The 12,115-nt window shown below is 44.4% G+C and overlaps 1 protein-coding gene across 1 annotated transcript; it reads left to right on the forward strand.

Annotated features, from left to right (window-relative positions):
• Positions 1-600: 600 nt before the first annotated feature.
• LOC128400305 (uncharacterized) lies at positions 601-11,789 on the forward strand. Its single transcript, XM_053362457.1, has 7 exons — positions 601-823; positions 2,735-2,947; positions 3,583-4,232; positions 5,694-5,764; positions 6,673-7,026; positions 8,943-9,207; positions 10,925-11,789. The coding sequence occupies exons 2-7, from the start codon at positions 2,832-2,834 to the stop codon at positions 11,086-11,088; spliced, it is 1,620 nt and encodes a 539-aa protein (XP_053218432.1). The 5' UTR covers positions 601-823; positions 2,735-2,831; the 3' UTR covers positions 11,089-11,789.
• Positions 11,790-12,115: the final 326 nt, after the last annotated feature.

The following is a 12,115-nucleotide window of genomic DNA, read 5'->3' on the forward strand; positions in this document are numbered from 1 at the left end:
GCACATGCTCTGAGCTACAGCCACAATGGGTCAGTGTGTCTGGCTGTTGACCAAAAGTTTGGTGGTTCGAGCCCACCCAGCGATGGCTGTGGGCAGGATTCCTGCATTGGATTAGATGACCCTCAGGATCCTTCCAACTCTCCAGTGGTACCTCGGGTTACAGACGCTTCAGGTTACAGACTCCACTAACTCAGAAATAGTACCTCGGGTTAAGAACTTTGCTTCAGGATGAGAACAGAAATTGGGTGGCGGCGGTGAAGCAGCAGCGGGAGGCCCCATTAGCTAAAGTGGTGCTTCAGGTTAAGAACAGTTTCAGGTTAAGAACAGACCTCTGGAACGAATTAAGTTCTTAACCCGAGGTACCACTGTACAATTCTAGGATTCCCTGAGAGACAGAACCTGCCTCTTGGTCTAGTCCAGAAGAGATGAGCTTTTCTCAACCTGTGGGTCCCCAGCATAGCTATCAACCTTCCCTTTTTTGGCGGGAAATTCCCTTTTTCCAGCGCTGTTTCCCGCAGCTATCTCGGATTGTTAGATATTCCGTAGACTGTCCCCGATACAGGTAATGAACTTTCCAACTCGGCCCGGAAGCTGGGCGGCGCGTCACTAGTCTATCTGCTGAAAAGTCTATAGGGAAGGCGAGAAGGCGCCTCCTCTCGGCAGCCAATGGGAAGGCGGCGGAAGGCGGCCCAATGAGGAGGCAGAAGGAAAGAGCTCCGCGGCCAGTAGGAGAAGGGCAGGAGGAGGCGCGGAGAGCCGAGCGTGACGTCCGGGGGACGCTGCGCCAAGCTTGTAAACAGACCCTATGGAGGTGCTGTTAAAGGTACAGGGTCCCTTCTGTCTTTGGGGTGGGAAGGCAGGAGCCGGCAGTTGGGGTGAGAAGGGGCTGCTCAGGGAAGCTCGTGGGGCCTCGACGCAGTGCTGCTTCTAGAAATGAGAGGTGTAGTCTGCACATGCCCAGTGGCACTCTCTTTTTTTTTTTTTTTGCACGGTCTACTCAATATGTTCCAGGTGTCAACCTTGCGTTTGAAAACAGGTTCCAGAGCTGTGATTTTGAAAGAAACGGAATAATACCTTCGGGTATAGGGCGGCATATAAATAATAAATAAATAATAAATAATAAATAAATAAATAAATAAATAAATAAATAAATATAATAATAATAATAATAATAATAATAATAATAATAATAATAATAATACTTCAGTTCTTGCGATTGATTGAATTCTAAAAAAAAATTGTGTGTGTGTGTGTGTATGCACCATCTTGGGTACAATTTTAGACATATATATTATATATAATTGCATACAAAATGAAGTAAAAAAAAATTCTAGTGTTTAGAGCAGTGGTTCCCAACCTTTTTTTGTCCATGCCTCATCTAAGCATCTCTAAAATCCTGATACCCCCCCATGACATATAATTCTTATTATTCAAAAAGTGAACTCCTATTCAAGTGGAGGAAGCCTAAAAGACAATTAACTGTTAATAACTCATTCTCGAATTGCCCCCCTGTGGGGAGTGTGCCCCAGATTGGGAACCACGGGATTAGAGTGTTGAGCAAGAACCAGGGAAACCGGAGTTCAAAGCCCCACTCAGCCATGAAGTTCATTTGGATCAGTCAGTGGTTCTCAACCTAACCTACCTCACAGGGTTGTTAGGAGGATAAAAATGGGTGGGGGAAAGCATATGCACCACCTTGGAGGAAAGGTGGAACGTAAATGTAATAAAGAAATAAACTCTGCAACATTAACAGCATTTAAGTTTTGTAAAATGGTATGTCTTAGAGATCCCGCTTACTTCTAAGTTATGCCCTCTTGACTGAGAAGACATTGATCCTAATGCCAGGTTGTTCAGATTGATTTTGGTTAAGATGCTTGATGGCATCTTAGTGTGGCATCAAAAAGGGCAGGAGGCGGCGTGGAGAGCTGAGTGTGTCCCAGACCTCAAAGCCTTAAGGTCTAGCTGAAGGATACATTTAAACGGCAATGGGGGGGGGGACACGAAGGCAAAAAAGAACGGGATCTGAGAGAGAGAGAGAGAGAGAGAGATTGAAGCAAGGTATGGGAAAACAATATATGAATAATGGGGAAGGATAGGGAAGTTCTGTACTGCAAACACTTTTTCTTCCACACCATACACTTGAAGTACATGACTTCCACCAAAGAATTATGAGAAGTATCAAAATTCAAGTCCACAATGTTCATAGCAGCCACAAAATTTTGTAAGTTACTGCGAGACATCTTTGCATTTCATCTTTGTCTTTGTTTGCATAAATGAAGAATAAAACCTGGTTCTTTATATTGGCAGATATTATTATTATTATTATTATTATTATTATTATTATTATTATTATTATTATACTTTACATTCTCCTTGTCTCCTCTACAAGATGAGGAGCGGATTGTTTTGTATTATTACAATTTGTTAATAAAAATATATTAAAAAAAAAGAATTGTGGAAACTTTGGTGTGTTATGGGTGCTGGGAACTGTAGGTCTGTGAGGGGGTAAACTACAGTTCCCAGGAACCTTTGGTTGAATTAACATGTTTAAAATGGATGGTATATATGTAGCCTTAAACTCAGACTTGTGGGAGAAGACTTTTGGTGACCAGGGTGGGCACCCTTGCAGAAGCTTTGAAACACTTCATTCTGGATTTATTTACATGCTCCCATTTCTTCGCTGACAACAAATTCTATCAAACTCTGGCTCAAACTAAGGGTTGGTCTTGGACAGTTTCTGATGCAGGTGCTGGCCTCTTCAAAGATGGGGACTAATAGCTGAAGGTGTCACAGACCCAACAATCTCCTAATCCTAGGCTGTGCAGCAACGTATGGATGATAATCTTCAGGAGGAAGCAGGAATGAAAGGCAACACTCTGGAGAGTTCCACTTTTCATCAGCCCCACAAGTTGACCTCTCAGCGACGAGTGGCTGAAGAATGTGTCAGGTATGGAGAAAGTCCAGGCACAATACTGTCACCAGGTATTTTCTAGTGGGATGTGCTTGTAAAGGGCCATCTGAAGGATGAAAAACGACATTCCAGTGGTAATGTTGAATTGCAGTAGCAATTCTTATTGCAAAAATGACAGGATGGGGGGGGGGTTGTAGGAGAGCCATGCAGCATAGAAGGTGGGGTACAATTTAGGTGAGATAACAAGACTTTGAGCAGTTTGGAGGGATAGTGTCCTCACTAGCAAGTGTTGCGGGGTTTTTTTTAAATGCCAGCATTTACACTTAATATTTAGGAACTAAATTGGGACCATGCAGATTACTAATGAGCTCAAATGGGCCGTCTGCAATTAAGGAACACTCAGGGACTCAAGTCCCTGTTCTAGAAAGGACGCTATTTTCCCCTGGGTCAAGATTTCCTTTGCAATGAGTGCTAGTCACTTTCATGTTACTGTTTTTAATGAAAAGAAAGTTCTTTTTTTCTTTTTTTGCAAGAACGGACAGGGAAGATTCTGGGGAACCTAAAAGCGGCACAGCCAATTCATAAGAGAGAGTCATTCTGTGGTGGTTGCTTTTAGGCTTTGCAAGATCCTTTTCTCTTGAAACTTCCTCCTTCTTTTTGTCTGCTTCCAGCACCCAACTACTAAGGAGCGCTGGAAAAGCCTGCTCTCCCCTAACATGCTCATTCAAAGAAGCCAAAAACCGGAAAAAAGCCAAGCTTGCTGATAGAAGACACATGAGTCCAAGCCTTGCCCCTCCAGTCCCTCCAGTGCTGGAACTACAGGGGATGTCTTACGGACAAGTCTTCCAGAATTTGGATCTCCATAGCCAGTGTCCTTTCAGTATGCCACAGTGCAGGAGGACTCCAGAAAATCCTGAGGCTGCCCATGCAGCCCCTTACATGTCAATATCTGCCCATGCCAGACCAGGAGTGGATTTGTCACAACCCCCGTCACTGAGTCACCAGCTGATGGGTTGCTGTCATCAAAACGCTCATGAATGCACGCCTGTCACGGACAACAGCAGAGTGACGAGTCTGTATGCTGAACTGATCAGAGAACTGGAGCGGCAGGTGGCAGAGTTGAGGAGAGCCCTGGCGTCTCGGGAGGAAGCTGCTGTGCGGCAGGAGAAGAGGATCCAGGAGCTGGAGCTGGAGAACCGTGAGCTGAAAGCTCTCACCCAGAACTTAGAGGAGCAGAACGACTTCCTGTCCATCAGGAACAGTGCAGGAGGAGGAGGAGCACCAGCCAGGGTGGTGCTGGGAACGGGACACTCTCTCTTTGGTAAAAAAACCAACAATAACACCTAAATGCTGCTTGTAATGGGGGGATTAGAGCTCTACACCAGTGCTCTCTTGTGTCTGTACTGGAATTTTCAAAAGGAGGCAGTCCATGAGGACGTCTCAACAAGGGATGTGGTGTGAGAGGAACAGAGGAAAGGATGATCTTGCATACTAGGGGTAGTGTCCAATATGGCTAGGGACGCGGGTGGCACTGTGGGTTAAACCACAGAGCCTAGGACTTGCCGACCAGAAGGTCAGCGGTTCGAATCCCCGCGACAGGGTGAGCTCCCGTTGCTCGGTCCCTGCTCCTGCCAACCTAGCAGTTCGAAAGCATGTCAAAGTGCAAGTAGATAAATAGGTGCTCCTCCGGCGGGAAGGTAAACCGTGTTTTCGTGCGCCGCTCTCGTTCGCCAGAAGCGGCGTAGTCATGCTGGCCACATGACCCGGAAGCTGTACACCGGCTCCCTCCGCCAATAAAGCGAGATGAGCTCCGCAACCCCAGAGTCGGCCACGACTGGACCTAATGGTCAGGGGTCCCTTTACCTTTACCTTACCAATATGGCTATGGGAACAGGGCCTCCACAAGTTATATAAAGTGTAAACTGCAACCCAGGAGGTGGTGTCAAGCCCGCAGCGCTGGGGAATTTAACCCTTCCCCCTGGGCCTTTTTGTCACTTCATATAGCCACCTCCTGCTCTGAGTTGCCATGTGCCTTGCAGTGGGAAACATACATGTACCGTACCTCTGTTGTCTTCCCCACTGGGCAAAATGAAGTCGTCTATTGTTTTCCATGACTTCCTGATTATTTACAATGTAATCCACACGGTTGAAAATTCCGCTTCCAATCACTTGCTTGTTGTGTCTATTAAGTGCATGCAGACAAGAGAGGTCTGCCATAGCTGTGCTTAGATAATAACTGCAAGCATCGGGCATGTTGCGCTTTTCTTCTTTGCTGAACTTTACCACTGAGGTGTCCCTATAGCACTGCTGGTTGTCTCTTCATATATGTTGAAGCTAAAGGAGAAGCAGACAGCGCTGCCAAGAAAAGGGAAGGGTAGGGAAAAAACATCCATGTGATCCCATCCAGATAGGAAGTACAGTAAGCCTGCAACTTATGTACATTTAATTTGCACACATTCTGTTTTATAAGCTTGGCAAAGAAGGAGGAGAAGAAAGAGGTTGGATGTTCAGGAAAAAGGGCTTTGGCAATCTCACTTATCATTGAACCCAATGTGTTTTGACTATACACAATTTTGGCTTTAGACACGATCCCTGGAATGTAACTCCCACATAAGTTGTCCGTTTACCATGCTTTTAAAAACAGCAGCCACAGGTGTCTGCTGTCAAATCCAGGTAGCACATCATGGGAAGATAACTACACACACTCCTTTTCTGAGAGATTTTCCAGAAATCCTGTCTGATGTACAGTTCTTGTTGTCTGTATGTGCTTTTCTTTCCCCAGATGTCAATGAAAACAATATTCAGTTCCTCAAAAGCCTGGTGGCAGTGCTGGAGAATGTCACACCTTCACAGGTAAAGGTGCCATGTAAAGGGGATAAAAAATAATCACTTGGTTGTTTTTTTCTTTGAAGAGTAAAGTGGAATTGTGAATGAGAGCTGTTATGGTTTAGTATTCCACTACAATTGTCATCTTTATGACAATTCTCTGGTATAAAGCCAAGAGTCTCAGGCTTATAGTTCAGGACCAGCCTGTAGGTAGTTGACAAAATTACTGCCTCTATGCCCAAGAATAGAAAGTACCCAAGAATAGAAAGTTTTCTTTCCAGGTCAACAGCTGACATTGATTGTGTGAATACAGGTTCAATTTCCAACTTCTCTAGTTTTTATTTTAAAAGAATCGGGTAGCAAGTAGTGTGAAGGACCCTGGAGAGCCCTTGCTGGTTAGAGTAGATAATGTCAGGCTTGGAAGTGCACAAGGATACAAGAGAATATTACAATACAAATGGAAAAACAAATTTAATAGCTGTCAACACAACAAGAAATAACAGTATGAAGAGAAGATCACACATGGATGAAGGGAAGTAATGGTTAAAGAGGGTGGGAGGTATAAGGCAATAATTGGAAAATTACAGAGGACAAATATGCGATTTAGGTTAAGAACAAGGAGTTAAAAGAAGAAGATTTAAGTTAAAGAATAGTAAAATAAGGAAATCTGAGAAGAATTTAGTACAAATGAAAATATGAGAGTCATGTTACTGCTTCTATCTTGGTTTATTTTGGTTGTAAAGGTTTATTTTGGTTGTAAAGTTCTCTGTTGTAAAGATTGTACATAAAATCAATAAAACATTATTTTTTAAAAAAGATAATGTCAGGCTTGGTAGACAAATGATCCGATTTGTTATGAGGCAGCTTCCTATGTAAGTCTATATACCACACTCTTTCTCTTCTTCTTTACTCCCAGGTATCTGTATCTCTTTCAGGTCAGTGGTCTGCAGCCACCACATTCTATGGAAGATCAGAGGCACACGCCAGCCACTGTGCCACATATCTCACCAGGTTGGACGACACTGAACACAGAACCAGGTGGCTTGTCACCCTGGATAAATGCAGGAGATGGTTCAGGAAGTCCTATTGGGCTCAGTGATGCCACCAGCACATGGGACAACCATGTACAAGAGACACTGTCTGATGAGTCACCTGTATGGGCATTGCCAGTGGAGGCAGGTGATGGGGGAAGAAGTCTCTCTCTGACCGGACACTGCAATGATGTTAAACATATTGTAAGGCGTTCATTCAGAGGGAACATTGGGTGGCATGAAGCAAGACCTGTCTCTGTTTGATTCAGGAGGAAAACGGTTCACACACGTGCATCACAACTCAGGCAGAACTGTGCCACTGAGCTGTTGCTTTGTGGCAGAGTGCAACCAGTTACTTGCATTTCCAGTTAAGGCCCCCAGAGAGCCAGGGACCTGATGCCTTATGAATTAGCTTCCTGTGTCTGGCCATTAAATGAGGCCTTTTGTTTAACTTGGCTGATCGGTATGCCACATTCTCAGTGCCTGTCTGGGAACAACTCATTGGGACATTAAGATAACAGAATAAAACAGCCATGCAGGTCACATTTTTATATTCCATGTTTTAATAGCAGCTTCAACCCATTTTCAAACCGAAGGAGGGAAGTGCAAAATACAATGCAATGTTGTACCAGCCTTGAAGGTTAAGTGGAATGAGAGTCACTGTGCTTATTCATAAGGAAAGCAGAAGAGCCCGGCAGATTCAGACCTAAAGCATATATAGTCCAGTATCCCATTTCCCACAATGGTGAAACAGACGCCACTGAGAAGCACACCATGAGGATGTGAGGGCAGTAGCACTCTCCCACTGTTGCTGCACAGCAAGAGATACTCAGCGACATTCTCCCTCTGGTCCTGGGGACATCATGATTCTTGGTAGCCCACCCTATCATCCACAAATTTGTTTAATCTCCTTGTAAAGCCCTCTGAATCAGTGACTGTCACTACATCTTGTGGCACTGAATTCCACCATTTAACTAGGCCCTGGACACCATCCCTGAAATGTAGAATCTAGCTTGATGCTCCTGCCCATTTTCAAAAAGCAAGCAGGAAACACATACAAAGCAATGCAATGTTGCATCAGCTCTGAAGGTATCGGAAAGAAAATGGGTGCATGTGTTCAGGGTGTCATTCTGGATGTCAAGTTCAAAACCGTATTCACCACCTGTTTTCAAGAGGGTAGGAGTCAAGGATTCCATTCAGACACTTGGACTTTACTAGTCTGAGTCAAGTAGTGGCAGTTGCTTGCCTTTCCACATCAGGAGAGACATGCACAGGCCATGGCTGATGCTGCCACTGAGTTGCATCTCCTTTCACCTCCTCATGACTCTGGTAAACAGAATCAAACAATGAAGCACCTATGTTTTGAGCTTTCCTCCTGGACCTTTGGGAAACAGGTGTACAAACTGAGCTTTTAAATACAGAATATAAAATTGTTGTGACAGTAGTGTACACCAGCTAACATTCAAATATCTCAATCGCCAAGGTAGACACCATATAATCTGAAATTTCCCTCTTTGTCCCCTAACTGCCCTGCCACTTTTGAAAATAGACCTGTAGTGTCAAGCATGTTTGCTCTCCAAAGAGAGAAATATATCAAGATATGTGCACATGCTTCACTTCAGTCTCTCAAAGTGTGACCCATGTCTTTCTTAAATGAATGCAGGAGTTGAGCCAGGATTTGTCCTTAAAACAGAGAATGTTGTCCTGAACATGCGCACCAACCTACATCTCTGTTATCAAGAGAGATACTGGCGGTGTGCTAGATTTTGCATTTTCCTCTCCCTGTTCCTCTTCTAAAAATGAGTATGAGCTCTTATTGAATTTCAGTTAGATCGGTGCAGATTTGAGTGCCTAGTATTCTCAGCCCTGATTATACTACTAAGCATTACAATTTCCTGCCAGGTAGGTTTCAACACAATCAAATCCACACAGAATACCAAAAAGGTAAACCCAAGTGCGGCTTTGCTTGTGTGAACTGGACTGAATACAGCTAACATTTTGTAGAGCGTAGCTTTGCTGCTGTTGCATGTCAGTAAATGTTTGAGCCGGTTAAATACTCCTCAGCTTGGTTCTGAATAGATCTGCTGCATCACAGTCTAGCCTCCTTAGATGCAAGAGTGGGAGAAAGGGGGCGGGGCTTCAACATAATAGCGCAGCTTTATAGAGTAACATAACCTTCTCCCATTGGACAGGAGAAGGGGAGGACAAAGCTGGAACTGGTCCCCAACTCGCAAGTCTATGTTTCCCACCACCAGCTGGAAGACCTATCCCAAGTCTCCACCGACAAGCCTAAGCTGATGACCAGACGCCTGTTGGATTACTTCTTCTCTCGTGAAACTCTTGCCCGGTCTTCGGCCACTGGACAGCGCATCGCCCACAACAACATGACCATGGAGAAGCCCACCCCATTGCCGGTTGCTGTTGTAAATGCTATCAAAGGTAGGGGATGTGGTGAGATCTTAAATAGTGCTGATAGGGAAAAGCAAAGTGTGAGCAGGTTTACAGTATGTCCTCTTCGGTAAAGACTGGGGCAGTGCCTTTTTATCCTAGCTGTTAAACCTAATTTGCTTTACTCTCAGATTAGAAATTCTGTTATAACCTTCTTCCTCATTTTCAACCTCAATGATTATCTAAAACCACTGTGTATCCACTAAGCACAGTCAGTATGCTTTTAAAAAACCTTTTGCCTGTATACAACTTTTAAAATAATTTTTTAATTAAATTTATATGCCACCTTCATCTGAAGATCTTGGGGAGGTCCACAAGATAAAAATGCAGGAATCAAAGCACAAAATTGTTAAAACAAAAATAAAACAAGAACCCCCCGACCCCTCCATAAACACATTTAGAAGGCCATAGACCAAGGCTTGGTTGAAGAGATACCGTATTTTTCGCCCTATAGGACGCACTTTTCCCCCTCCAAAAATGAAGGGGAAATGTGGGTGCGTCCTATGGGGCGAATACAGGCTTTCGCTGAAGCCTGGAGAGCGAGAGGCTCTCGCTCTCCAGGCTTCAGGAAGCTTTGCGCAACTCTCTGGAGCCCGGCGCCAAGCCGCGCCGGGCTCCGGAGGGTTGCGCAGAGCTGCCTGCATTCCGAAGCCTCGGGTGCGCTGAAGAGCGCGCCCGGGCTTCGCACAGCTGTCCGCAAGCCTGGGGAGACCGGCGCGGCTCCCTAGGCTTGTGGATAGCAGGCTGTTCTGGGGGCTGGGGTCGGGGGAAGCTCGGGCTTCCCCCGCGCCAGCCCCGTGCCTGGGGGGAAATAATTTTTTTTTCTTTATTTCCCCCCCCCCAAAAAAAAACTAGGTGCATCCTATGGGGCGAAAAATACGGTACTTTTTCACCTGGCACCTAAAGATGTATAATGAACGAACCTCCCTGGAGAGAGCATTCCACAAACGGGGAGCCGCAGCAGAAAACGCCTGACTCAAACTAAGTTGTGTCCATTAATTTCAGCGGGCTTACTTTATGACTCACATGGAATACAACTTGTAGTTTATATTTTAAAATAATGTTTCCTACAGAGCTGGAGTCTGCACACTTTGAGCACTTTCAGCTTACGCTGTATGATCAAGGGGTTTGTGAAGCTGCAATTATTATTAGGATGGGGGAAGACAAGAAAATAGGTTTGTTGAGAAAAGATATTTTTGTCATGTTTCAGTCCAAGATAATGTGCAGCCACGGTAACCATTGGGACATTTCTGAACTTGGCTTATATTATTATTGAATCATCATCAGGAGTTTATAAGCTTTTATAGGGTGACAAAAAGGTCGTAAGCTTGTGTCGTAATATTTGGTGCAATGCTTCCTTTCTATGACCTCTCTCAAGTTTTTCTTTAAATATACATGATTTTTTTTTAAAAGGTCACAGAAAAAAAGCTTTACAAATAAACTGGCTGCACTGAAACAAACAAAACCCTCTGTATAGCCTCCCTTACTGTTGGCTTTTGCAGGAAATTCCCAATTCTTTGAAAATTTTGATCATGAAAGCATATTGAGTTCTGTGTGCTTCACTTGCATTCATTCTTCTTGGAAAAGAATTTGGACTCGTTCGGAAACATACAAGCTGAACTGATGTTTCCAGTGTATGTCACCAGGAATAACACTGAACTAAGCCTCTGCTTCTGTTCTCTCACTGTGCTTGCACCCCCACCTACAGAGTACGTCACCAAAACTTGTGGCAGAGGCTGCAATTTCAATGCAGTGATCAACAGTAAATGTGGGACCTCCCGAAGGGCAGTTAAGAAAATGATTGACCCGGACTGTCAAAGTGGACCGAATGGCGTTACAACCACAATTTTCCAAGAACCCCTCAAAGGGTAGCACAGTAACCCATTTTGAACCAGGATGACACAAATTTGGGTTCCTTCTTGTGCAGCAATAGTGGCAGATGGAGATCATGGAGACCAGGTTCCTATGGATTGAGTCTTAACTTGCCAGTGCAGGGGACAGGGAAGAGAGGATGGAATTCGTAATCTCTCTGTTGGAAATCTCAGCAAGTGGGACGACCACAGAACTCTTCATTTCAGGAAGCCTTGAATGGACGGGATGAGAACTTGACTCCCAAGTATTTTCTGAGCTACGTGTTTGCCTAGAACAGTAAAGCAGTCTGAAAACAGATTTCCCTATTCTGTTACCTGAGAACCATAATTCTAATTTCTTATCCACTAGCATCTCCCAAAATGGGACCACCTCATGCCTACTTGTTTTTTAAGTTTACTAGCTCACACTCAGTTTTACCTTCAGCTGCAAACCGTTTGGTGCTACTAGTTTTGTAACTTGCCCACGGTCCTCTCAATCACCATTATTTTATGAAGGTGGGAAGGTAAGTCAGATATCCATTTAAAAAGTCACCCGCTGGTGGATATGAGCTCTCACCCATTTCCTCTGCAACCCTCATCTCCTGCAAACTGGTCTAGACAGTCAACCGTGGAAGCCACTTGTTACTGAAGCAAAAACATGGCAAGACACTAGCTTCTAATAAATGTTATATTTCTTGTAAATAAGACAAGTTTCAAACTGGAGTGTAACAGCATGGGTTCATTTATTTCTCTTTCCTGCCTACCTCTCAAAACGGTTGTTTTCCCAAGTTGGTGGAAAGGCCTCGAAGTGCAAGACTTTGAGGGCAACAGGACGGAGATTGGTGGGAAGAATTATGTATATTCTGAGCCCACACACTGGAAGATTAGTTGGCTTCCTGTCAGCTAACCAGAGCATACAATCCATTGGGAAGTTCTTCTGTACAAGCCCCACTGAAATATACCTTCTGTTCATTTCAGTGAGATGCTGCCAGAGAACTTCCTGCTGGCTTGAGTCTCTGAAAGAATTCACAAAGTATAAGCAAGTTTGC

The sequence above is a fragment of the Podarcis raffonei genome, chromosome 13 (assembly GCF_027172205.1).
Source record: "Podarcis raffonei isolate rPodRaf1 chromosome 13, rPodRaf1.pri, whole genome shotgun sequence".
NCBI lineage: Eukaryota > Metazoa > Chordata > Lepidosauria > Squamata > Lacertidae > Podarcis > Podarcis raffonei.

Coding starts and splice junctions, on each gene's coding strand:
- LOC128400305 (XM_053362457.1), top strand. CDS start 2,832: ATGGATGATAATCTTCAGGAGGAAGCAGGAATGAAAGGCAACACTCTG. Junction 4,233..5,693: donor AACGGGACACTCTCTCTTTG/GTAAAAAAACCA, acceptor TTCTTTCCCCAG/ATGTCAATGAAAACAATATT. Junction 9,208..10,924: donor TGTTGTAAATGCTATCAAAG/GTAGGGGATGTG, acceptor CCCCACCTACAG/AGTACGTCACCAAAACTTGT.